The 27,810-nt window shown below is 41.4% G+C and overlaps 2 protein-coding genes across 26 annotated transcripts; one reads left to right on the forward strand and one right to left on the reverse strand.

Annotated features, from left to right (window-relative positions):
* Positions 1-17,040, forward strand: LOC123507785 (structural maintenance of chromosomes protein 4-like). Its single transcript, XM_045260985.1, has 9 exons — positions 1-89; positions 2,708-3,002; positions 5,253-7,730; positions 8,833-9,000; positions 11,170-11,343; positions 12,037-12,228; positions 12,773-13,005; positions 13,806-13,989; positions 15,737-17,040. Exons 2-9 carry the CDS (start codon positions 2,724-2,726, stop codon positions 15,962-15,964), a joined length of 3,936 nt encoding a protein of 1,311 aa, XP_045116920.1. The 5' UTR covers positions 1-89; positions 2,708-2,723; the 3' UTR covers positions 15,965-17,040.
* Positions 12,333-26,438, reverse strand: LOC123507787. Of its 25 annotated transcripts, XR_006675774.1 has the most exons (11): positions 26,213-26,433; positions 25,943-26,083; positions 24,956-25,057; positions 21,870-21,937; positions 21,532-21,660; positions 16,783-16,867; positions 15,132-15,170; positions 13,817-14,027; positions 13,355-13,473; positions 12,785-12,999; positions 12,333-12,623 (listed from the first exon to the last, which is right to left on the reverse strand). XR_006675774.1 is itself a non-coding variant. In XM_045260987.1 (5 exons), coding segments are annotated over exons 1-4 (321 nt in total). In that variant the 5' UTR covers positions 24,460-24,666; the 3' UTR covers positions 15,332-15,364; positions 16,783-16,817. The 25 variants fall into 25 exon arrangements, 3 of the variants coding, with proteins under 3 accessions (XP_045116922.1, XP_045116923.1, XP_045116924.1); XR_006675776.1 differs by lacking the exon at positions 13,817-14,027 and having other exon boundaries at positions 26,213-26,432; XR_006675765.1 differs by having other exon boundaries at positions 12,785-13,473; positions 26,213-26,431.
* Positions 26,439-27,810: the final 1,372 nt, after the last annotated feature.

Raw genomic sequence — 27,810 nt, forward strand, 5'->3', positions numbered from 1 at the left:
CTCAACTTCACTCAGTTTGTTTACAAGTTTTTCCCGCGCTGGCCAACTCCGGCGGAAACATTTTTGACATTTTCCTGTGTACAGTGAAGGTAATGCATGTTCTCCTTCACCCAGGCAGTGCAATAGTGTCCCCTGGTGCTCTTGACGCGGCCACGGCAATTAAAACACCGTAAATATAAAGTAACGGCCATTTTTGTGTGTCGAGGTTTGAATCTGCCGTGGTCTTTCAAACTGGTACTTGTGTTTTTATCAGTATTTGGTGATTTTGGTGGTTGTGGGTGTGGTGTTTGGTGGTGGTGTGTACTGAGGGTTTGGTTGAGTGTAGTGTGGTGTAACAGTAGTGATGGTGGTTTTTAAATGAGTGAAGGGACGTTTAGCTAGATTTCGTGTTCAGTGTTTGTGAGATGCGTGTGTGTTGTGTTAGTGTTGCAGTGTTGTGTTGTGTTCCCTCTGCAGGATGTGTGTGTGTGTGTGTGTATTTACCTACTTGTAGTTTTACAGGACCTGGGCTTTATGCTCGTGTGGCCCCGTCTCCATATCTACACTTATCTAATTTTTCTTTAAAACTATGCACACTCGTTGCTGACACCACTTCTTCACTCAAACTGTTCCAAGTCTCAACACATCTTTGCGGGAAACTATATTATTATAACATCTCTCAGACATCCTCCCTTCCTTAGTGTGTGTGTTTTCGGTGTTTGTGTGTTAACTATATGGTAAGTCTCGCTGCATTAATACTTGCCGGAGAATTCCCACCATGATGAGAACAGACCACAAGTCCACAAGAGCTGTCTGGTCTTCTTAACCCCTTCAGTACCATGAAGCAATTCCATATTCTTTTCAGAAACTTATGTGATTTATTAGAATAGTGAAGACTGCAACCATTAGTCTTCTGGCCTCCATAGACCCTACCTAACGTCAATATAATGGTCTAATTGTACACATATGTCAAGGTAAAAATGTATCCCAGTATTGAAGGGGTTAAGTGCATGTGGAGGATTAGTGTTATGTTTGGAATGATCATGGACTTGTATTTTTAGGACAAATTTCTCCACTAGGGATATATTACAGTCTAGGGAACACAACAGCATTCAGATCTAGATAATGAAACTCAAACTTCCAATCTATAAAAGGTAAATATTTGGGGATATTAGAATAGTTTCCCTGTCCCAAAATCTGCTCTCCTTAGCTCACTCAGGAGTGTTACTGTGGAGAATATTACTACAAAAGACTGGACTGTGCTGGCAATTAGGTAAAGGCAGTATTTGTACATCCCCTATCCTGTCATCACTGGCAGTTAGAATGAGGTTCAGAATATTATCTGAAGAGAAGGAAGTTGATTCAGTCACCCAACCGATACAGTCCCAGTGCCTTGGAACATTGGCAAAACTGTCTGTCATTGTAAGAAAGGCCATTACACACACATCAAGTCTCCCCATTGTATGATGGGCAGATTGAAGTCTCCCATCAGTAGTGTCTCCTTACATAAGCAAAAGTCAAGTAAACCGTCATCATCTGCAACAGAATTAGAGGCGGATCTTTATATAGTGACAACTTACAAATCAAAGTCAGGAAGGTGAGCTGTTACAACATTTGGAATTAGGACATTGATTTTAATGTACTTAATAGAACATTTTATCAGCAGACATGCGCCTTGCTTAGGAATATTCCTGAAGCATCGTTTCTAAGAAGTGCATAACTAAGAATCTCAATAAAAGAGTTAGGAATAGAAGGGACCAACCAGGATTCACTAATGCCCATGATAGAAATATTGAGATTGTGCCCCTGGTAAACAGTTCGCTACCATCCCAAAGGGGGGCGGTGGCGTAGTCGTTAAGGTGGTGAGCGTGAGATCAGACAAACGTTCACACGTAGGTTCGAATCCCACCACATACGCTTTGAAGCTATGCCATTTGTAGAGTGGTTTAAAGTTACTTACATGTCACCATAATACCCAGGTTGTAGATGGTTACACCAAGGATGCACTTGGCTGGTAATATGGTTCTAATATTGGTACCACTACAAATAGAATTGCCTGTGCCACTAATGGATGGAAGCTGAACAACACTTCCCATACTCTTCAAGTCTACCTACAGGCACTATAGGCCATATCATAAACAAAATTATCAGCAGGCTTACCTCTCAGCATGACTATGGGCCCAGTACTGCCCACCAGGGTACATTGCAGGACTAAACATAGAATACAATGTAGTGTAGTAGAGTCAACTGCACAGCACGCGGGTCCACCACCAATAATGGCCTGTGTGTTGTGTGTGTTCCAGTGTTGTGTTAGTGTCCACTCTGCGAGGTTAGTGTGGGAGTGAGTGTCCTTTTCAGTGTTGGTGTGAGGAGGAGATTCCTGTGTGAAGGGCCAGTGCTAGGAATAGAATGAAAGTTGTTGGCAGGTAAGCAGGAAAAATGAAAGTTATGGGTAAGAAAGCATGATAAGAAAAAAAAGTTGTGGGCAGGAAAGCAAGAAAAGAAAGAAAGATGTGGGCAGATAAGCAGGGAAAAGAAAGAAAGTTATGAACAGGAAAGTAAGAAAGGAAGAGTTGTGGGTGGGAAAACAGGAAAAAGAATGAAAGTTGTAGGTGAGCAAGCAAGGATAAGAAAATTGACAGACAGGAAAAAAAGAAAATTGTGACCAGAAAGGAGAAAAGAAAAAAAACTGATCTAAAACCTGAATAACTATGTCTTACTATTCCAGATTGATGCATTGAAGGATGGTGGACAAAAGAAGCAAGGACAAGAAGAGAGAGAAGGAGAAGGAGCGAGACAAAGAGAAGGACAGTAACCAGAATGCCGAACCAGCGAATAAAGAGCCACAGGACGTCGAGATGCAGGAAGAGGGGGAGGAGGAGGAGGAAGAGGGAGGTATTCGCATTGGGGACATCTACCTGCCGCCACCACCGCCGCCAGCCTGCACCTTTGACAGCACAGAGCCACGACTCATCATCACACACATCGAGAACGAATTCTTTAAGAGTTACGCGGGCAAGCAGGTCAGTCCGGGTCACTGTCCTGGTGGAGGTCAGGGAGGAGAGGAGAAGGAGTAGTGGTTGTAGTTGTAATTGTAGATGTAGTAGTAGTAGTAGTGATGGTGGTGGTAGTAGTAATGGTAGTAATATTATTAGTAGTAGTAACCTCTTTTTTTTTTTTTCTTTTTTTCTTTTTATGTTTCCCTTTGCCTGGTACTACTTAAAAAAAAAAAAGGATACAGAGGGAGCAGTGTCTTGTGGAGAAAAGGAAGAAAGGAGTGTTAGGTAATTCAGTTAATGTTTTAATGTCACTATTCCAAGGCAAGTTTTGTGTGGTACTTTAGTGCAACACAGTGGAGAGAGTTTCTTTTTTTTTTTTTTATTATTTATTTTTTTTTTTTGTTGTTATTATCATTATTATTATTTTATTGTATTGTATTGTATTTATTTATTTTATTTCTTTATTTCTTTATTTTCTTTTTGTGGTGCAGAGGGAACAGTGTATTGTGGAAAAGGAGGAAGGGAGTGTTAGATCATTCACTTCATCTTTTACCATCACTGCGTTAAAGCAAATTGTGTGACACTAGCACGGCATGAACAACAAATAGCAAAGTTTATTTTTTAATTTTATGTATTTATTATTTTTTGTGGTGCAGAGTGAACAGTAACAGTGTCTTGGGGAGAAAAGAGAAAGGGAATGTTAGATAGTTTGGTTAGTCTTTTACTGTCACTGCTTCAAGAAAATTTTTGTGATACATTAATGCAACACAGAGAAGAGAGAGTTTTTGTATGGTGCAGAGGGAACAGTAACAGTGTCTTGTGGAAAAGGGAGAAGGGAGTGTTAGATCATTCAGTTTATCTTATACCATCACTGCTCCAAGGTAAATTTGTGAGGTACTTCAGCACACCTCACTAGTATATATAGACATGGGAGAGTTTTTTTTCCTTTTTCCTTATTTTTACAAGGGAAAAGTGCACACAATATACACTACAGTAGTTATCCTTGACATTATTTGTGTTATTGTTTCTAAATATTCCACAGTTTAAAGTCGTCTTATCTCGGAACAGTGAATGAATAGGAGAGTTGTGAAGTGAGGACAGTCTGTAGCAAAGCACTTCATGACACTATAGTAGGCTTGTGTAGTGCAACATTCATACACCAAGTTTTTATTTCCATCTCTTAACCTCTTCAATACGATGATGTGTTTCCATATTCATTCTTCTTCCTATTTGGTGATTTTATACAGCTTTAGAAACTTATGTGGGAGATTAAAATAGTGAAGTCTGTGGCCATTAACCTTCTGACCTCCGTAGACCCTTCCTAATGATAAGAAAATGGTCTTATTGTATACAGATCTGAAGGTAGAAATGTGTAGGGATTAATTAGTGTGGCTAGTGACAAATTATAACAAAAAGGAAGGCCCAATCATTCATGTCTCTCTCTGGTAAACTCTGGAACTCCCTGCCTGCTTCTGTATTTCCATCTTCCTATGACGACTTCATTTAAGAGGAAGGTTTCAAGACATTTATTATCCCTTGCTTTTGGCTAACTCTCTTGGACCTGCATGGCGACTGGCAACTTAGTGGACCTTTTTTTTTTCCATTTTATTTTGCCCTTGGCCAGCTTTTCTCTTACATAAAAAAAAATTGATGAGATAATCGGGAAAAGAAAAAAAAAAAAAATAGTCACTTGAAGAAATGGTTGAATATTAAGATGAGGCACGTCACTCTATTTACTGATGTTTCTGGCTCTTCACCTCCAACACTACCTAGCCTATCCTTATGGCCACTAACCTTGTCTACCATTACCGAACCTAACCTGTGCAGTGCTGGGTTAGGTTAGGTAATGTTGGAGTTAAGAGCTGAAAACATTATTAAATAGACTGGTATGCCTTGTCTTAGTATTTTATTTTATTTTATTTTATTTTTTTATGTAAAAGGGAAAAAGCTGGCCAAGGGCAACATAAAACAAGAAAATATCCACTTAGTTGCTAGTTCCCGTGCAGGTCTGAGAGAGAGTTAGCCAGAAAAAAAACGAATGTCTTGAAACTTCCCTCTTGAATGAAGTCAAGTCATAGAAAGATGGAAATACAGAAACAAGTAGGGAGTTCCAGAGTGTGCCAGAGAAAGGTATGAATGGTTGAGAGTACTGGTTAACCTTTGAATTAGAGAAGAACAGAGTAGGGATGAGACAAAGAACAAAGCCTTGTCTTAAAAGGAATTAAAAAAGAAATCATCAGTCATTAGTTTTGATTTAGTGCCCCTCTGTTTCAGGTACTTGGTCCCTTCCACAAGAACTTCACCTCAATAGTTGGGCCAAATGGCAGCGGGAAGAGTAACGTGATTGACTCCATGCTGTTTGTTTTTGGCTACCGGGCACAGAAGATCCGCTCCAAGAAGATATCGGTGCTGATCCACAGTTCGGAGCAATACCCAAACGTGCAGAGCTGTACCGTCACAGTGCACTTCCAGAAGATCATTGACAAGGAGAACGATGAGTTTGACGTCTTGCCCAACTCAAGCTTCTCCGTCTCCCGCACAGCGTTCCGGGACAACTCCTCTTATTACCAGGTAGACGGGAAGCGGTGCCAGTTCAAGGCCGTGGCTAAACTCCTGCGGCAGTACGGCATCGACCTGGACCACAACCGCTTCTTGATCCTGCAGGGTGAGGTGGAGCAGATCGCCATGATGAAACCCAAGGGCCTCACCGAACACGACACTGGGATGCTGGAGTTCCTGGAGGACATTGTGGGGTCCTCCAGGTTCAAGGAACCGATAGAATTGCTGGGGAAGAGAGTGGATGACCTGAATGAGGCACGGCAGGAGAAGCTGAACCGTGTCAAGATTGTGGAGAAGGAGAAGGACGAGCTGGAGGGCCCCAAGGATGAGGCCGTGGAGCACCTCAGGCTGGAGAACAAGATAACACACAAGAAACACACTTTGCTGCAGTACCGGTGCTGGGAGTACTCCGAGGCCGTGAAGAAGGCTGAGGCAAAGAAGGAGGAGATCAGCGAGGGCATGAGTGACATCAAGAAGAAACTGGAGGAGCTGGAGGAGAAGAAGAAAGAGAAGGAAGGAGAAATTCACACCCTGGGTAAACGGCTGGAGAAGGTGAATGCACTCAAGGAAGAGAGCTCAGAGAAATTCAAAGCTCTGGAGAGTGAAGACGTCAAGATGCAGGAAGACCTCAAGCACAAGAACCAGAAGAGAAAGAAGCTGATGGCTCAACTGGCCACAGACAAGAACAAGTTAGAGGAGCTGGAGAAAGTGCCGGAGAAGAACGAGAAGAGCATCGAGGAGTGTGTGACCTTGAGGGAGCAGCTGGAGGCCAAGAGGAAGAAGGAGGACGAGGCATACCACAAGGCCATGTCTACCCTCAACTCAGAGACGCAGCAGCTGCAGGATGAGAAGGCAAAGTATGCGACGCAGCTCATTGGCCTCAGGAAGACCGTCAACGAGACCAAGAGTGCGGTGGACATTGCTCAGTCCGAGCTGGACATCTACCAGAGCACCGAACTCACCGAGAAGAGGAAACTGGAGCAGATCCTAGAGGGTCTGGAGAAGGCCAGCAACACGGTGGAGACGCGGCGAGCTGATGTGGAGAAGCTGGACAAGGCCATTCCAGAGTACAGCAAGAACCTCAAGCTACAGCAAGACAAGCTTCTGAAGACTATCCCGGAGCTGCAGGCCGTTGAGAACGAGCTGAGGACACAGCGAGTAAAGCTTGAAGAGACACGCAGTGCCATGCACTCATCGCGTTCCCGCGGCCGCGTGATGGACGCCGTCATGGAGCAGAAGAGGAACGGCAATATCAAGGGAGTGTTTGGCCGGCTGGGTGACCTGGGCGGCATCGACGAAAAGTACGACGTGGCCATCAGCACGGCCTGCGGCGCGCTGGACAACATTGTGGTGGACTGCGTGGAAACTGGCAAGCGGTGCATCAGCTTCCTGAAGCAGGGCAACATTGGCACAGCCACTTTCATTGCCCTGGACAAGATGGAGAAGTGGCGGGCAAACTGTGAGCGTTCCATGACCACCCCGGAGAATGTACCACGCCTCTACGACCTGGTGCGCATGAGTGATGACCGGGTCAAGACAGCCTTCTACTTTGCTCTGAGGGACACACTGGTGGCCACAGACCTGGACCAGGCCTCCAGGATCTCCTACCAGAAGGGCCGGCACCGCGTGGTGACACTCAACGGGGAGCTGATCGAGGCGGTGGGCACAATGAGCGGCGGCGGTAAGACGGTGCTGCGTGGCCGCATGGGCAAGCAGGCCACCGTTGTCAACGTGGACCCCCAGGAGCTGCAGTGTGTGGAGACCAGGGTGGAGGAGCTGACCCGCCGCGCCACGGAGCTGCGGAAGGAGCGGGGCCAGCTGGAGGACGCAGTGCACCAGCTCAGCAAGGACCTGCGCACCATGACCCAGGACTGCCAGAAGTTCAAGATGGAGATTGACGCAGCTGAGCAGCAGCTGGTCAACCTGGGCAAGCAGAAGGGCACGCAGGAACAGAAGGTGAAGTCAGTGAAGTCTGACCCAGCAAAGATCAAGGTGATGGAGAAGGACATTGCCGAGAAGAAGAAGGTTTACCAGAAGGCGGCAGCATCGGCAGAGGAGGTGGAGGCGGAGGTGACCAGGATCCACAACCAGATCATGCAGGTGACCGGCGGCAGAATGAAGGAGCTCAAGAAGGCCCTCGATGCCATCACCAAGAGGCTGGAGAAGGTCAATGCAGAGATCACCAAGCTGCAGGTGTGTGTGTGTGTGTGTGTGTGTGTGCGTGCATGCTTTGTTTGGGGCACACTGTATAGAATAGATTGATATATAAATAGATAAATTTATTTGTTTATTTATATATATATATATATATATATATATATATATATATATATATATATATATATATATATATATATATATATATGTATATATATTGTGTGTGTGTGTCTGTGTTTGTGTCTGCTTTGTTTGTGTGTGTGTGTCTGCGTCTGTGTCTGCCTCTAAAACCTGAGGAAACCCATAAAGGAATCCAGACAAACAGGATGAACCACAAAGCAAACATACCACATGGAAACTTAAGCTACAGTTGTTATGAAGAACACTCAAACACCAAAGAATATACCTGTTACTAATCTTGATCACTAGGTTGCCATCAAAACAGCAAGACAAAACACACACACAGGATAACACAATCAATAAATGACACTAAAATAGCAAGTATGTAACTATTAGTCTCAATCACTGTAAGTTATCATAAAAAAAGCAAGGCAAAACACACACAGGATAACGTAGAATAGATTAATAAAAGATAGCAAGTACGCAGCTATTATTAATCTTGATCACTGTAGGTTGCCATCAAAACAGCAAGGCAAAACACACACACAGGATAACACAAGGAGTAAATGACATTCAAATAGAAAGAACTTAGCTATTACACAAACACACACAGGTTAACATAATGAATGAATAACACCCAAACACTAGAATAGGAAGTACTTAGCTATTACACAGGATAACACAAACACACACACACACACACACACGCATAGGTTAACATGCGTGTTTTGGGGTCTGAGAGATCTCCAAGCGCATGAGTTCGAACCCTGTCCATGGACCGAGTGTAGGTTGGGCTTCCTCACTCAGAGCAACGGTTTCCTAGCGGGTGGGCTTTAAGATAAGAGGTACCTCAAAAAGTATACCCTTTACCCCATAAATACCCATGAAAATCCAACATGGGGTAAATAAAATAGGTGAGTGGGGAAACTGGGCAAACAAACAATATATATAAAAAAAAGTCCCACTGATAATAGATAACACAGAAACACTTAACTATTAATAATCTCGATCATTTTAGGTTGCCATCAAGACAGCCAAGCGGAACAGCAAGAAGACCCAGGACAACATAGCGACCATGGAGAAGGAGCTGGTGGAGGTGCAGGACGAGCTGAGAGGTATGCAGGCCAAACGCTTAGAGATTGAACAGGCTGCGGCAAAAGTCATTGAAACCCTGGAGACTGTGACGGTGAGTGGTGTTGTTGTTGTTGTTGTTGTTGTTGTTACTTTTTACTTTCTACTTTTTGCTTATTTTCCTTATTTTTGTTTTTCATTTTTTTATTTGATTTTTTTTTCTGTTCATGGTTAATTTCTCTCTCTCTCTCTCTCTCTCTCTCTCTCTCTCTCTCTCTCTCTCTGGACCTGCTTGGGGACTGGCATCTAAGTGGGCCCGTTAATTTAATCTCTTCAGTACCAGGATGCATTTCCATATTCGTCCTGGTTACTATTTGGTGATTTTACACAGCTTCAGAAACACAAGTTGGGATTGATATAGTAAAGACTGTGGCCATTAATCTTCTGACCTCCATAGACCCTTCCTAATGTAAATAAAATTGTCTAATCACACCCAAGTATCAAGGTAAAAATGTGTCTCAGTATTGAAAGAGTGAATAGTTTTTGTTGTTCTTGGTCAGATTTTCCCTATTACATGAAGAAAAGAGAAAATTTACCTTCTATACATACTTGGGTCATTGTTCATTGCTTTCCTCATCCGCAGCAAGATGAGGAGCTTGGGACACAGATGGTATAACTGTTTTTGTTGTTCTTGGCCAGATTTTCCCTATTACATGAAGAAAAGAGAAAATTTGCCTTCTATACTTACTTGGGCCATTGTTCACTGCATTCCTCCTCCCCAGTAAGGAGAAACTTGGGACACAGATGACATGACTGTTTTTGTTGCCCTTGGCCAGATTTTCCCTCTTATATTAAAACAAGAAAAAAAATAATTGCTTTTCATATTCACTTGTGTCATTGTTCACTGCTTTTCTCATCCCTAGCAAGGAGAAGCTTGGGACACAGATGATAGTACTGTTTTTTGTTGTGCTAGATTTCCTCCATTACATTAAAAAAGAAGGAAAAAACTATTGCTTTCCATACTTGTTTGTGTCATTGCTCACTGCTTTCCTCATCCCCAGCAAGATGAGGAGCTTTGGACATATATAGTAGAGCTGTTTTTTTTTTTTTTTTTTTCTATTATATTAACAAGGAAAAAAATAATAATTGCCTTCCATATCTGCTTTTATTATTGCTTACCACTTTCGTCATCCCCAGCAAGAGGATGAGGAGGATGGAATTGTTTTTTGTTGCCCATGGCCAAATTTCCCCTGTTATATTAAAAAAGAAAGATAATTGCCTTCCATTCTTGCTTGTGTCATTGTTCACTGCTATTCTCATCCCCAGCATGAAGATGAGGAGCTTTGGACACAGATGATATAACTGTTTTTGTTGCCCTTGGCCAGATTTCCCTTGGTATATTAAAAAGAAAAAAGATAATTGCCTTCCATACTTGCTTGTGTCATTGTTCACTGCTACTTTCATTCCCTGCAAGATGAAGAGCTTTGGAGGTAGATGGCAGAACTGTTTTTGGTGCCCTCTTATATTAAAAAAAGGGAAAAAATTGCCTTCCATACCTGCTTCTGTCATTGCTCACCACTTTTCTCGTCCCCAGCGAGTGGATGTGGAGCTCAGGACACAGATGGCAGAACTGTTTTTGTTGCTCTTGTCCAGATTTCCCCTGTTACATAAAAAAAAAAAAAAAAAAAAAAAAAAATGCCTTCTGTACTTAATTGTGTCATTGTTCACTGCTATTCTCATCCCCAGTAAGAAGATGATGAGCTCGGGACACAGATGGTGGAGCTGTGTTTGTTGCCCTCTTATATTAAAAAAAAAAAAAAACAATAATTGCCTTCTCTACCTGTTTGTGTAATTGTTCACTGCTATTCTCCTCCCTAGCAAGATGATGAGGAGCTCAGGACAGATGGCAGAGCTGTTTTTTATTACCCTCTTATTAAAAAAGAAAAAAAAGAAAGATAATGGCCTTCTGTACCTGGTTTTGTCATTGCTCACTGCTATTCTCACCCCCAGCAAGATGAGGAGGAGCTCGGAACACAGATGGCAGAGCTGTTTTTTGTTCCCCTCATATTAAAAAGAAAAAAAAAAAAAAGGAAAAGAAAGATAATGGCCTTCTTTACTTGCTTTTATCATTGCTCACTGCTGTTTTTATCCCCAGCAAGAAGATGAGGAGCTCAGAACACAGATGACAGAATTGTTTTTTTGTTGCCCACATATTGAAAAAAAAAAAACAAAAATAGCTTTCATACTTATTTATGTTATGGCTCATTGCTTTTCTCATCCCCAGCAAGAGGATGAGGAACTCAGCACACAGATGGCGGAGCTGAAGGGTGAGCGCGACAAGTGTGTGAAGGAGGAGAACAAGATCAAGTCAGCCAAGATTGAGATTGACCAGGAGCTTGACAAGTACGAGGGAGTGATCAAGGAGAACAAGTCCAAAGCCTCACATGCTAAGAAACAGGTGGGTTTTATGTTGTCTCAGTTCATCATGTGACTTGCTGTACAGGGAGTCCTCGGTGTGTGATAGTCTTCCCTCCTGCTGGTGTTATTGTTAGGTTGGAGGCTGGATAGGTTGGTCGTTGTATATTTCTTCATTGTGCTTCCCTGATTTTTCTTTCTTTTTTGTTATTTACTTTTGTTATGATGCTGGTAAGTTTCTTTTTCTGTACATTCTTCTCCCTCCTCGACAAACACACACACACTTTGTTATCTTTTTGTCCTTTCCCTATTTTTTTTCCCTTACTGTACTCCATGTGTTTTTTTCAGAGTAGTTAGGTTTCTTAGTCCCAGATTATGACTAGAGTAGTGTGGCATTAGCACCAACACACACTGCTGCTACTTCCTGAGGCTGGTTCTGACCTGCTCCAAGAATCTGTGTATGGTGTGACATAGGAACATAACTCCATCACAACTCAAGGACTCTCTCTATACCAGATGGATTTATTTAAGTTCCTCTTGACTATTTCTTTTCCCAAACAAAGTAGAATCATTGGAAGTTGTAAACAAAGACACGGCTTTTTATTTATTAATTTTTTTATATATGTATGACAAGTTATCAAGGTCAGTTATCAGGCAGGCAACTGTTTTATTTATTTATTTATTTATTTTATGTACCATGTAGATTTTTTAAGGGAATTTATGGCTTTGTGAACAGATAAGCCGCCTGGAGCTGGCCGACATCCCCATCAATAAGGAGGAGGACGACGTTGGTGAGCTGGTGACGCTGGACCCTGAGGAGCTGAAGGAAGTAGACCCCAAGCAGCTGGAGTACCAAGTCACTGTGCTGCAGGAGAGACTACAGGAGTCCAAACCAAACCTTGCCGTCATCCAGGAGTACCGCAAGAAGGTGTGCTGTCTGTCTGTTTGTTAAGTAGTGTTGCTAAAAATTGCTTCTCCTCCTGTACTGTCCTGTCTCTCTTCTCTGTAGCTAGTTAGTAGTAGTTACCAAACATCTTTGAAAGGACCAAGAGATCTGTTGCTGTTTGGCTTTCCTTTGTATTCCTCTTCCTCCCAGTTTTCTTTCTCTTCCTAGCCTTCATTATCCTTTTTTGCCTTCTAATTTTCCTCATTCTTCTTTGTGTGTCCATAATTGTCTGGTGAGTGGTTTAAAGATTTTGTTCTTCGTGACCTGTCTGTGTGTATGTGTGCTTATTTGTAGTGGTGCTCATAATTGTCTGGGATAAGTGGTTGAAGATTTAGTTCATGGAGATGTGGTGGTGGTGGTGGTAATGTGGGCAGGACCTACAGGGAGAAATGTACTATTAATGCTCCCTCCACTTTAAAATGTACCAATCCCTCCACCTTGAGATGTACTATTAGTGTTCCCTCCACTTTGAGATTTACCACTCCCTCCATTTAAGATATACTATTAATGTTCCCTCCACCCACAGGAGGAGATGTACCTGCAGCGTGCATCGGAGCTGGACGAGATCACACGGCAAAGAGATGAGCAGCGGAAGTACCACGAGGACCTGAGGAAACAACGGCTCAATGAATTCATGGCCGGCTTCACCATCATCTCCAACAAGCTGAAGGAGATGTACCAGATGATCACCCTGGGCGGCGACGCAGAGCTGGAGCTGGTGGACTCCCTCGACCCATTCAGCGAGGGGCTTATCTTCAGGTGAGGGGGAGAGAAGGGCTGCTAGTTCTGTGGTGTTGGTGCAAGGGTCTGACTGTTCAGTAGGCTTTGCAGCTGCATGATGATAGTGAGGTCATGTGATGTTGCAGTGTTCAGGTTAAGCCACAGAAGTAGGTTTCAGTTAAACACTCAACAGTAATTTTCCAGTAGTTTGTCTTATTTTAGAGAACATTCTTCATAAAATCAAAATACAAAATAAATAAATAAATAAATACTGGACAGAAGAAGTTGCCTGGTTTCTTTAAGTTTAGACTGCAAGCATTATAAAGTAACATCACAGACAAGATAGGAGGACAGTGAGAAGAGAAAGCCAGTGCTTGTAGTAACTAACTGATTCACTGATAGGCTGACAAGGTTACAGGGGCTGCTGCTGCTGCTGGACAACTAGTGACAAGCTTGTAGATGCCTCTGGTGCAACCCAGGAGTGAAGGAAATGGATTGGAGTCTCATCTGGAAAACAATACTTTATCATTTTCAGTGTTCACCTAAAAAGTCTTGGAGGAACATCACTTAACGCTACTAAATATTTCTAGTGTTCACCTGCCCAAGACTGAAATGTTTCTAGTACTCATCTGGCCAAAAAGTCTTCACAAATCACCACTAACACTCCTAAATATTTCTACTGTTCACCTGCCCAATTTAAATGTTTCTAGTACTCATCTGCCCCAAAAGTCTTCACAAAACATCAACACAGATCAACACTAGTATTAATTATTTACCCTGGGTTTGCCCACCAAATATGTCACAAAAGAACACCACTAACACTTCACTAATATTTGCAGTGTTCGCCCACCTAAGAAGTCTTGGAAGAACATCACTAATTTGTCTGGTGGAGAGAAGACGCTATCCTCTCTGGCTCTGGTGTTTGCCCTGCACTACTACAAGCCCACACCGCTCTATGTGATGGATGAGATAGATGCCGCCCTCGACTTCAAGAACGTGTCTATAGTTGGAAACTATGTGAAGGTTAGAGTGACTGTGTGGAACTGTGGCTTGTCACTGTACTATGGAGAGAGAGAGAGAGAGGGGAATGTACAGGGCGTTTCAAGAGTTAAGGCACGTATTTTAGGATTCGATAGTTCACTTACTTTTAAGTCAAAGTCTTTGTGTTATCTAAGTTGTGTCAAATTGTATTTTGTGTGAAGTTTGCCTCTATGTATATGTGTTTGTATTGTTGTGGTGATGGTGGGGCCTTGTGTTGCCATTCTTACAACACTGTGTTGAGTTGTATTCCCATCACTGAATGAATATCAGGTCTTGAATGTCCGCACAAGAATATCATGACAATATTCTCCAATGGCAGTTTTTAAACATACATGGCACATTCCTACAACAGTCACCTGCTCACCACTGACAGTTGACAAAATATTTTGACATCAGTTGATAAGCCTTGCCATCAGCTGACTCCCAGAGTCACGCAAGTGTTTTGTTACAGTGAAGTTTCCTCAAACATTCAGCAACATTCTGCTAAGATATTCTTGTGAGGACAGCCATGACCTGATATTCATTCAGTTATGGGAATGCAGCTCAACACAGTTGTCCAAATGACAACACAAGGCTCCACCACCACAACACCACAAACACAGAGGCAAAATTCACACAAAATACAATTTGACACTAAAACTTACAAAGAATATTGTGTTATCTAAAGAAACATGTCCACTACACTGGGCAGTCGTCATGTAGGTTTTAAAAGTGCCCCCTGCTAACCACTGTACTGGTGTGTTGTCTGTACATTTCCTTCACTAATGCAACAAGAAATTTAATTAGTCATTTGCTGAATGTTTCCTGTAAGGCTCTGAGTACACAGCATGCTGGGGAGGCAGGTAGTAAAGGAAAACCCACTACACAAAACTTCTTGCAAAATAATAGCACATATGTAACAAGTATTTTTGACTTGGAATTATGTGAATTATCAGATTCTATGTGCCTTAAGTTATGTGAATTATCAGATCCTAAAATATGTGCCTGAAGTTATTAACTACATTTTTCTTATTTTTCACTTTCCTTCTTTCTCAATTTGTCTTTTCCTCCTCCTCTTCTTTAACTACATTTTTCTCTTTCCTCCTCCATCTCCTCTTTAACTACAATTTTCCTATTTTTCTTACCTTCTTTCTCAATTATTCTTTTCTCCATATGGTTGCAATCTGAAATGAAGAAAGCTGGATCAATTTCAAGGGAGGATGGATGGCAGGAAAGTTACACACATTTTAGTGAGGGGTTGTGGTGAGTGACTGGGTTTGTCAACATACTGTGGAACTGCAGGCTAAAAGAGAGCTAATCGTATAAAATTACCTTTTCTTATTTTCTCCTCTTTCCCTTTCTCCATCATGTTTGCAATCTGAAATGAAGAAAACTGGATTAATATCAGAGAGAGAGGGGGGGTAGTGGTAGATATATTGGTGAGGGGCTATGGTGACTGACTGTGGGTTTGTCAGAATACTGTGGGGCTGAGACAGAGAGGGAGGTAGAGCATGCAAGGTTTCCCTACTAACCACATCCCTACTCTACTTTCTCTCCAATACATTCATGCCTGTGCCCTTCTGTTCCTTCCTTCCTGCCTATATGATGCGAACTTCATTATTTTTTTTTTTTAATTAAACTCTTATTTCTTCCAGTCATTACTCAAACTGTTCATTAATTGTTCTTTGATTTAATAGTAGTTTTTGAAGTTATTTCCTCAACAGTGATCACTCCTTGTTCTCCATCACAGGAACGAACAAAGAATGCACAGTTTGTCATCATATCACTGCGGTCCCAGATGTTTGAGCTTGCTGACCGCCTGGTGGGGATCTACAAGACGTACAATACCACTAAGTCTGTCACCATCAACCCTGCTAAGATCATGGCCAGCCTGCGAGACGAGTGCACTGTGGCCTCCACCACCCTCAACAAAACCGTCGTGCCCACCACTGCCCCCACAGCAGAGACTCATGCCTAGGTGTTTAGTCTGACCCTTCAGTGTTTTGTAAGACTCCTACATCTTTTACTCATCTGTCTGTGATGTCTTGCCTACTCTGTGTGTGTCCCCCTAAGGTTGTCCTGGCATTACCTATAGGCCTTCCCTTTTCTGCTTTCCTTCACATACATAAAGCAATATAAAGACCAAACATCTGTACCTCACTTTATGCTTCCTTTGAAAATTTCTTCCCAAGTTCAATGTACAGTGGAACCCTGCCATTTGTCCACCTCACTAATTGTACAACTTGGTCATTTGTCCAAATTTTTCATGTAAAATTCAACTCAGCTTTGGTCTGCTTGCCCTGCCATTCAGACAGCATCACCTCGGTACTGCCACGCCGGCACTCCAGCTCTGCCTCGTGCTGGCTTCTGGATGGCAAGCATCAAACCTGCAAGCTTTGTGAGATTTGTTATTTATTCTATTGCTATTCTTTATTTTATTGAATATATGTATCTTAGGCTTAAAATAACAACAAAGGGTTGAATTAACAATTATGTGGGTTTACATTATTTTTTAAGGGAAAAGGTTATTTGCCCTTAATATAAATCATTTGAATGGCCTCCTGGAACGGATTGTGTACAAATAGCAAGATTCCACCGTATTACTTATTAACACATTACACTAAGTATGTATCCCATCCTTCCTGCCTCTGTCATCCTGGTTTCTTTGTCTAACCTTCCTTTCACTACCACCACAACACTTTCCATTCCACCATTTCTAACACTCATCATTACAACAACAGTGGTCCAACACTTTACACATCACACTCATCACCTTGACATGCTACACATCCTTACTTCACTGTCTGTTGCTGATGCTGCTACTTCATGGCTCAATCCAGTGTTCCTCCCTCCTTCCCGTGCACCAGCAGCTCACTGAATGCTGGAAGGAAGTGTTCATCAGGAAGGTCTGTGCCAATAGCAGCCAGCTGCTCCACACTCTTCTCCACAATTTCCTAATATTAAATGAATTAGAAAAATGGATTTTAATTCATTATCAATAATTACTTGTAAGATTTTATACAGTTATGGATTTATTAAAGTTATACTTTCAAATTTTTTTATCTTTTAATGAATCCTTTCACCGTGGTCACCTTTATACCTTTTATACATGAACACTGAAAGCCGAGATCAGCGTTTGCATGGTGGTACTAAATGTTAAGCCACAGTACTGGACATTAGGATTTCTCTAGCTACAGAACTCAAGACAGGCACAAAAGTGCAAAATGAAACCAGTGGTTTGGAGACTGTTGCAGCAAACACATGCCGCACCCATTCACAGACTGTCAATACTCGTCTTCAATACACCAGCAGTACCATACACAGTATATTTCATGGTTGCAGCTAGGAATATCTACAAGTAAACAACACCACTGGATGTGGCCGAGATGCATAAATTGAGGAATGAACATCCAGATTTTTTTTTTTTTTTATGTCCGTGAACCAAACACCTTTTCAAGTGTGTTGCAACAGACCAAGCACTGGAGCAATCAATCAACCATGAGGCTGAAAGTCATGGAGGTATTGTTGGTCTCACACAGAAAAGGTGCTCTGTAGCATGCCCCATCAGTAGCAAGCTACTGATGGGGCATGCTACAGATTCCTATGCAGAAGCAATGAAGATGTGCATCAGTACATGTGATGTAGTTCAAAAGGAGCTTGTGGCTTCCAAAATGGTTAGAGATGTAGCTGATGTGAAGATCAGAAATGTACTCCTGAACCAGTATCACAATCCACTTAACTTGGAAGAGGTTCCTGGTGATTTGCATAATATTGTGATTGGACAAGTTGCATCTAAGGAGGTACAAGAATCACTCTCTGCACTAGGCCTACATGATACACGGATGATAATTAACCTGGCAAAAAAACACTATGTATAGGATAGTGGTGCACGATGACCTGGCAAAAACATACAACTAAAGGACATTGTGATGACACTAAATCAAAGAAATTATATAAACCCAAGCAGAGTCCCCACCCAATGAGCAAACATGGATATGACAAATAAAAAGGAATAAAAAAGAAAAAGGTAAAAATAAGAAATAAGACAAATACCTAACAAGATAACAGGAAGCCTTAAATTATCCTTTAAATTTATCAATAACAACTTCAGAAACAACCTCGTCTGGAAATATATACTACATTTTAGTCAGATTAGGTATAAAAATACAGGAAAATTGGCTGGTTGAGCAAAAAACAGGCTGAATGGCACACACATTGAATCACAAACTAGGACGTGTACAGTGAACAAACAGAAATTGAGGCAGTAACACACTACAAAGAATACGTTCATTATTGTTAACAATTTAAAAAACAGCAACAAACATTTAACAATGGTGAAGCTGCATATTGAGATCAACTCCCTTCCTCTGACTGACTGTCTTCAGCCTCTTCTCACTGCTGTAATGTTGCATCTCTTTCTATCTTTTATTGCCATTTTCATGCTAACTGCTCTACTGATCTTGCTAACTGCATGCCTCCCCTCCTCCTGCAGCCTCACTGCATAAGGCTTTCTTTTTCCTCTCACCCCTATTTTGTCCAACACTAACACAAGAGTTAACCAGTACTCTTAGTCATTCATACCTTTCATTGGTAAACTCTGGAACTCCCTGCCTGCTTCTGTACTCCCATCTTCCTACGACTTGACTTCTTTTAAGAGGGAGGTTTCAAGAAATTTGTCCCTAACTTTTGGAAACTCTTAATAACTTGAAAAGAACTGGCAATCCAATAGGCCTTTTTTTCATTTTTGTTGCCCTTGGCCAGTCTCCCCTCCTGCATAAAAAAAATACAAAATACAAAATAAAATAAGTTAAAAGAACGGTTCAAAAGCTGGAGATGAGACAGAAAAGCCGATATTCAAACTGGACTACAATACTCAAAGAAAGTAAAATGAAGGAGGAAAAGGAATTTGAAATAATATTATCATAAAAAATGGCTCAACATTTCCTCAATAAACAACCTTCCGGGAAATCAGAGATAAGGTTATCCTAATACGATTCTTAAAGGTCAATTTGAATCTAAAGTTAGCCCAAGTAGTTTTAAGAACTTACAAGAATTGATTACTTGGTTACTAATTACAATATCAGGATGTCGGGGATTGAATGTCCTTGAGCGACTGACAATTATGCTCTTGGTCTTGGCGGGATATAAGTTCATACCCCAACGCCGACACCAAGAGGATCCTTTAGTGGTCGGTGTAATATTAACAATACTCCAAAGAGTAGGAAAACAACCTTTTCTAATTAAAATACAGAAGATGACAGCTAACTTACTTAAGTGACAATAATTTAAATAAATTCTTTAAATAAAAGGGGAAACACTCCTTCAGGATTCGCACCACCACAGAGGCATGTTGAAGCAACAACTTGTAGAGTTGTTGGAAAAAACAAGTGTGAGGCAAAAGTATTTCCTCATTGGTCTGTTTGCTACAAAAGAAACTAGAAAACACTTCAGCTTTCTCCAATAGATGGGAAGCAAAGCCCTATTAGGTTTAGTAATGGGGGCAATATCTGAGTCATGCCCAAACAAAGCAGGCTTCAGAGGCCCATCAGCTATGAGCTCGTGATGTACCTCTGAGGACGTCCTTTAAGTGATTACCATAATTCAGCCCTGCAGGCCTATAAACTTGTTCAACAGTTCTGCGAGCATGGCAATAATTCTCCCAACTAACACCAGAACGTGTAGAGGGTTTGCTTATTCTGAAGAGCTCTACATTCAGCAGCAAACAATACTTTATCTTTTGAGCATAATTTATATACTGTACTTAGATGGAACTCTGCGATCAATAAGTCTGGAGGTAAGAGGTGACACAGAGCACTCAGCATGATAGATATCTCTCCAGACAATAGCAGATACAGCAATGTTAACATTGTTCTAATTAACTCAAAATTTTAAGTAATCCTTACATGACAGTGAAAAATTAGGTACAGAAAGATTCACCAGAACTACAATATTCAAGGAACTGTGATCCAAGGAACCAGTAAGGAAACCAACACTAATATCAAGAAGACCAGGTAAGTCAGTAAAACATAGGTCAAAGTAATTGCCAGAAACATGAGTAGGAACTTGAGTAAGTTGTTCACGACCAGCCAGGCAAGAGAAACCATGAACAGCATGGCCATGATAATCAGTATGTGATATAGAATTCAGCTAACTGACATGGTGAGCATTGAAGTCACCCACAAAGATACATGAGGCTTTCCTATCAGTCTCTTCAATCCTCACCAGAGGAAGCAAAAGACAATCATAGATGGAATCATCCAAGTCAGGGTTTTTGTAAATAGAGAATACATATAAACTGATAAACTTAGAACATATTTTAAGTGTCAACTTCATGGCACTTACATTCACCTTTCAAATAGCAATTGGCAATAAAACCACAGCGAATATTAACACACATGCCCTGCACTCTAGAAATACTATTCCTTCTTAATAAGAGAGGTTTATTAAATCCAGGAATGGTTAACACTGAAAAATGTCTCAAGTCAGAGACGAACGTTTCTGAACACCAGAGAACATTATGGTTAAATGCTACAATAAAAAGTTCTTTAACATTTTTTTAAGGCCTGGATATTGGCATACAATACCTTTAATCCTGATCCCAGGATCAGAATTAAAGTGAATATTGCCAGACAACAATAAGAACACCATAACAAAATAATAAATCACAAAAAGTAAAAACTAAATAACAAAGATTGAGACATTCTTTACACCCTTGACCACTTAAGGTCTGCTCCGGACTGGAGGCCATAAAACAGCAACATCTCTAAAATAAGATACTTACAAAAAAGTTGGCCGAAAACACTAGATCCAGCCGTCAACATACATCCTGTTGCCTTGTCAGTAACAGTGTGGGATTAGCAGGAATCAGGAAAAGAAGGACTGAAGTGCCCTCAGATGATGCCAATGGCATGGTTAGGAAATGAGACCCAGTTCTCTACGGCCCAACTATGATACTCCAATCAACAAATAAAGAATTAAAAAAGAACTAAGACAAAAGAAAAAGAAAAGAACTTAGCTATGGAAGGTACAAGGCACTCAAACCTCACTTGGATAGAATTGACCCTCCACCACAAACAAGTTACCATTGTGCCTTCCTGCAGTTCACACCACCATTGGATGTGAATTGTTCAAAATTGACAAATGTACTGCATTCTCTACTCAGACAAAGCATATCAATGTAGTATCTGACTTCTCTGAACATGGTGTGTCATTGTCACTACCAAGATCACAAAGTGGCTCAATCATTTGTCTCTTGTTGTGTGGACCAAAGGGAAGACTCCAACACACTTGATGAATTGAGATACATGCTTGCTTCCACAACTGACAAAGCAGCAGCTATGTTTCCACAGACAGAGGAGGCTTTCAAACAATGTGTATGCAGAGGCAGAGTAATGTTGCAGACATCAATTTGGTGTCAGTGAGAAAGCTAAACCAGAAATATGAGATCTGGTGGGCCATGGATGGACAAAAACTGTAGACAGGCCACTCAAGCCCATTATATTTAAGCAGGAGTGTGTATCAGTGCAGGTTGGTGACCTTACTCACCTGTGCTGCCATGACAAGGAGTGCACTGTGTCCAGAAGTGTTCCTGCCAAATGGCCAGTCTGTCTTGCATTGAACAGTGTTCATGTGATGGAAGTTGTTGTCCCAACAGTTCAGATGATTGTTATGATTCTGAAGAGATCAGTGATGATAAACTCTGACAAAAGACTGTTACTTTGGCATACATGTTGGACACAATGCCTCTGTAAAAGTGTATACAGTACATGTATCAAAACACCATAAATAGCATTAGACAACATTCCTGAATAGTTTTAATGCACTTTGTCAGAGTAAATATGTTCTCTCTAAATGTTCAACTAAAACTGACATTAATAACTCACCATGGAATTATTTAGTTTGCTTTTAGAACAATATTGCATCCATGAAAGCTTCTCTTTTGCTAAAGACACTGAAAATTAAGGTGGATTAGTTAGTTAATTCCATGTTTAAATGATCTTCATATTACACAGCTGATGGAGAACACAAAACAGTTGGTTATAACTGTATTAAACATGAACAAAGTCAGTGTGTGTCTCAATCCATTTAATTTTCACTTGCCTTTTGCATACTGGGAGATCCTAACAATGGTCTTACAGGATAGCCCTGCTAGTGAAATAAATCACTACAAGCATCGTTTCTTAACTTCTCACATACTGTACAGTACATACGTTCAAAATAAAGCAGGCTGTATTTTATTACACCGAGGGTAAGTGTTCCTCCTTAAATAAGCCCCGTATTACAAACTATGAGTGGACTAAACCTGTTGAAATGCTTATCATTCCCAGTGAGGTGTAATAGCAGTGGTTCAGGGGATGCTGTGAACATATCATTAAAGCTAGCTGTGACCTCACTCATGTATTTTTCTTCTTGTCTGACATTACACCGGAGCCTGCCCTCTAAAGACAACTCTCTTCCTTCACACAAAACTACATGCATCTACCTACATACATTATTCATGCAAAATTTGAAATAAAAATAAGACTCCTATACCAGCCTCAAAGTCACCTTCTAACTACATTTCTATTGAACTTGTTTGGGGACTGGTACCTCAGAGGGCATTTTTACATCAATTTTTGTTGCTCTTGGCCAGATTACACTTATACATAAAAAGTAGTAATAATAGTAGTAGTAGTAGTATAGGGTTGCCATATATTAACTATCAAAATTCCAGATATCACCTTCACTAACACCTGATATAATATTGGAAAACATGTAAATCAATCAGAAAAAAACAATGCATTTATCCTTGGTGCAGTAACAAGGCCATAAACAAGCAAACACTAATCCAAACCAATGCCTTTATCAACGCAGGTTAAAAAGAAAAGACTAGCACACAATGTGACAACTTTAGTCATGCAATGAAGGGAAGGCTGAGAGCATCATCTCCATACATAAGAAAAAATGATAAGGGGCTAACAACTAAATGGATCTTATTTAATTCATTCTTTATGTTGCCCTTGGTCAGCTTTCCCTTCTTACATATAAAAGCTCATTATAAAGAAGTAACAGAAATATCACCACAGTTTAAAGGTTAACAGAGGGTGTGAATGGTAAGTGCTCCCCATACATGATGAGGCAGTCTGTCCGGGCCTGAACACTACCACTGACCTAACAGAGACAATTGCTGGTCATAAATGTCAACCACTCACAATATTAAGCCGCCTCAAGGCACAGCTTAGTTCTAGCGAGACACGGCAGATGATGACCTCTTCCTTGGACACACACACACAAATCGATAATAATGATGGTGGTGGTGGTGGTACTACTACTACATTCCCTCACACACTTTCATTCCCTATTTGTTACTCCTGTCACTGTACTTTATGTATTTCAGGTGGGAAACAGCAAGAAATACTGAAAACTGAAGGAAATGTTGACGAGTTGCCACACAGAGGGACGAGGGTGGGTGGGGCAGGGTCTTGGTTCGGGTCATGGTGGGTGTCAGGTGGTCTGAAAGGGGGTATATAAAACCATTGCTTTATTTAACACAGTAATGAGCTATATACCAATTTCTGTGGTTGATTCTGGCTTTGCTTTACTCTCTGGGTCTGGGAAGAAGGGGGAGTGCAGGCAAACATTAGTGGACTAACCTGGGAAGGAAGGCAGGGCTGAGGTGTCAGTGAGGTACCACTGTGGCCCAATATTTACGTACGGAATTCATTTTAAAAATCAGCAGAAGAAAAAAGGCGCCCAGACTGGAATGCACTACATTTTTAGACACAGCAAACACATTAACTAATAACCAAAATATAAAAACCTTACCGCGTCAATTGTTTACATAGGGATGTCCAACGAGCGGTGTGTATTCAAACTAACGGCACCACCAACACTTCATAATGTCGAGAAGGAAAGCACAGCCACACTACATTATTTTATATTTTCTGAATATGAAAAATATTTGCTTTCCAGCTAAATAAAGAAACCACCGATTCCTCGTCGTTTAAAGATTTTTGTTTTCTATTTTGGTACTGTTAAAATTTTTGAATTTGAAAATACGAATAGTTAAACTAAATCCTGTGGACTATTATTACTTGGATCATATTTCTCATATTTTTTAGGTGTTATATCAAGCATCAAAACAATCCTAAGCGTGCTAATAAAAAAAAGTTTAAATTATAGAATGTCGAGTGTGTTATTTTAACGAGAAACAAAAAACATAGCTAGACACGATCTTATCACGGATTATAACTTGATTTACTTTCCTATCAGTAAACAAAATAAAAAACAATGCAGACTCAAGTAATAAACGAGAAAAAAATCGTGATGTAGAGCCGAAGTAGTTTTTTTGCACCTTTTCTCACCACCTCTACCTCCCCTCCCCTCCCTCCCACATTCCTCCCCACCTCTCCACCTCCACATTCTCCACCTACTCCAACACAGCAAGCCCTTAAAACACCTGCAAACACATGCAAAACACTGGAAACACGCACTAAATCACTTGGCTGCAAGGTGAAGGGGCGGGACTGGCGGCGGCCTGGCGGAGCTGGCAGTGACCTGGCCGGGGTTGGCGGGTCGGGGAGCCAGGGATGGCTTGGTGCGGTGATGGTGGTGGTGATGGTGTGTGTGTGTGTGTGTGTGTGTGTGTGTGTGTGTGTGTGTGTGTGTGTGTGTGTGTGTGTGTGTGTGTGTGTGTGTGTGTGTGTGTGTGTGTGTGTGTGTGTGTGTGTGTGTGTGTGTGTGTGTGTGTGTGTGTGTGTGTGTGTGTGTGTGTGTGTGTGTGTGTGTGTGTGTGTGTGTGTGTGTGTGTGTGTGTGTGTGTGTGTGTGTGTGTGTGTGTGTGTGTGTGTGTGTGTGTGTGTGTGTGTGTGTGTGTGTGTGTGTGTGTGTGTGTGTGAGGTGTGTGTGTGTGTGTGTGTGTGTGTGTGTGTGTGTGTGTGTGTGTGTGTGTGTGTGTGTGTGTGTGTGTGTGTTCACTATGCAGGCTCACCTATTGCTTGCTTGGCTGGAGGTGGACCGCCGCTGGACCTCCGAGGGTATATGACCAATCAAGAAAAGTTCTGATGGAGATTTTCAGTGTTGCGTCACCTTCCTGCAAGATGGAAATTACAAACATAAGGTTCCTTCTTTTACCTCCCACTGTACTTCAATAATGGGTTACCTTTTCTCTTCTTTCATCCCCCATATTTTCATCTCCACTGTAGTTCAATAATGACCTAGCTTTTCTTTTTCATACCCCAGATCAAATTCTCTTCTTCAATACTTCGTTACCTTTTCTCTTCTTACATATATATATACCCCGGAGCCTTCTCTTCATCCCCCACTGTACTTTAACAATTTGGCACCTTTTGTTTTCTTTCATACCCCGGAGGTAATTATTTTTTTCTTCCGCTGTACTTCAATAATTGTCACCTATTTTTTTGCTTCTATACACCCACATCATCTCTTCATCCCGCTCTGCTGTCTCTAATTGGATTTGATTGGATTGGATTGGGCGGATATCAGAGTGAAGCCAGACCATCATTTAGGAATATTTCAACAGGTCATTTGCTATTCGACTTTTTCTTGTCTACTTTCAACCTTATCTTTATTTTCTTATCGACTAGTGAAATGCAGAATGTACTTACGGTTTTGCCTTCTCATCGTTCAGGCTTACACCGCGTTACGTCAAGAGGGAGACGCCTAATGCCACTACATCATGGGAAGTGGGGTGCTGGGGAGGTGTCACTTACTCGCCACAACCACGCCACTGATGGGGGAATGCTAAACCCGCCACATGCCTACCAAGGTAACACGCACGCTACACACACCTTGACATACAAACACCCGTACTCTAAGACCCTTTGTTATCACCACGGCAGTTTTCAATGAGATGATTAGCCAGATTCAAAAGAGCTTGTCCCGCTAATAATGTAAAAATCTAGTTAATTAAAACATTTATTTAAAACATAAAAATAGAATAGCCGCATAACTTTACCTGGAGCCTTTTGAAAATAGCAGATGTGTTTCAGGTGATAAAGAGATCGTCGTGAGCATCAGCCAGCTTCAGGGCACGCAGATGGGGAAGCAGAGGGCGTGGCGTGGCATTGCTCTGTCGTCCACTTTTACTTCCAGCGGACTGCGAGAGAAGGCAAAGGAATATTCTGTGACGTATCATTGAGTTGCCAGTGATTCAAACATTTTACATTTCCAAACTGTATTTCTTCACTTCACAAACATTCAACATCACGTACAACCCACAAATTACCTGTCAACTGAACCACCAAAAGAATGACAATGATTTCTACATGCACGTCTCTTTCTGAGGAGCTTTACTAAGGAGGATGATGGAAACTGTAGCTGCGTCAAGGGAAAGATGTAAGGGAAGCATTGTGAAGTGTTTCGAGTCTCGCTGATAAGATAACGTTGCCTTGTTTCCGTGACTGCGAGCGATGCGAGGGTCTCGGCAGCCTTCAGGAGACGGGACAAGGAAGTGGAAGTGTTACAGCAGATGACAGATAAATGTATTACTGCTGTGTCTTCCTCGTTAGATATACAACTGATGAAGCCTCGAATCTCTCTCTCTCTCTCTCTCTCTCTCTCTCTCTCTCAAAATTTCGCATTCCACTCTCCTCCTCCTCCTTCTTTTGAATCTAACACAAAATTACAAAACCATTACTTTACTCATTGCTCTTTACATATTACTTACTTTCTCTTTAGCATTCAAATAAACATAATAAAGTGTTTCAGGTGTTTAAGTGTTACAGCAGCCGACATACTTTCACAATAATGGAGTCAGCAAGATAAAATTGAGCACGATGAGGAGAGCAAGGATGAAGGGAGGGCAAGGCGGGCAGGACGGGGGTGGAGGTAGATACAGTATATGGTTGACGGTCATTGATACACGTCACAACTACAACACGCAAAGCCTCCCGTTCCCCTGTCCGATTGTTTCCTCTGCTCTTGCCGTCTTGCCACCCTCGCCTTGAGACCCACCAGTCAACTAAACCCCTTTCAGTACCATGACACGCTTTCATATTCATTCTGTTTAATATCTGGTGATTATATACAGCCTCAGAAACTTATGTGGATTAAAATAGTGAAGATTGTAGCCATTAATCTTCTTATCTTTATACAGTTTTCCTAATGGCAATAAAATGGTCCAGTCGTACACAAAACTTTAGGTAAAAATGTGTCCAAGTACTGAATATTTGATTTGATTTAATTTACTACGCATTTACAGCATCAATCAGAAACTTATGTGGATTAAAATAGTGAAAACTGTAGCCATTAACCTTCTAATCTCCATACACCCTTCCTAATGGCAATAAAATGGTCCAGTCATACACAAAACTTAAGGGTAAAAATGTGTCCAAGTACTGAATATTTGATTTGATTTAATTTACTACGCATTTACAGCATCAATCTTATATGTAAAGGAGGTAACAATAATGGAACCTATACACAACCATGAAGAACTGAAAATAACACAAGTCATTACGATCACTATTGACCAAATCGAGGGAAGCGTGCCAGGATGTTGTCCAGACCACATTTTACTGGCTAAGAGGGAGCAGCAGTGGAGGCTGCGCGCATATTTTAAGAAGATCCAGTCCCTTGTAACGTGCAAGTACTAAATAGGTTAACGAAACACGCTTGGCACTGCACTGTGGTGTCTTGAATCAGGGCACTGTGTCAGGAAAGCTGTGCCAAACTGCGGTACTGATCCAACTATGTGTTAAGAAGGTATTAGCGAGAAGCGATGCCTTACGGGGTCTGAAACTGATGATAGAGAATTAGTAGCCTTTATCAATCCTTTCACTGCGATACGAAACAATTAACAGCATCAGAAGTAATACACGGAAT

This window comes from Portunus trituberculatus, chromosome 23 (genome assembly GCF_017591435.1).
Source record: "Portunus trituberculatus isolate SZX2019 chromosome 23, ASM1759143v1, whole genome shotgun sequence".
Lineage (NCBI taxonomy): Eukaryota > Metazoa > Arthropoda > Malacostraca > Decapoda > Portunidae > Portunus > Portunus trituberculatus.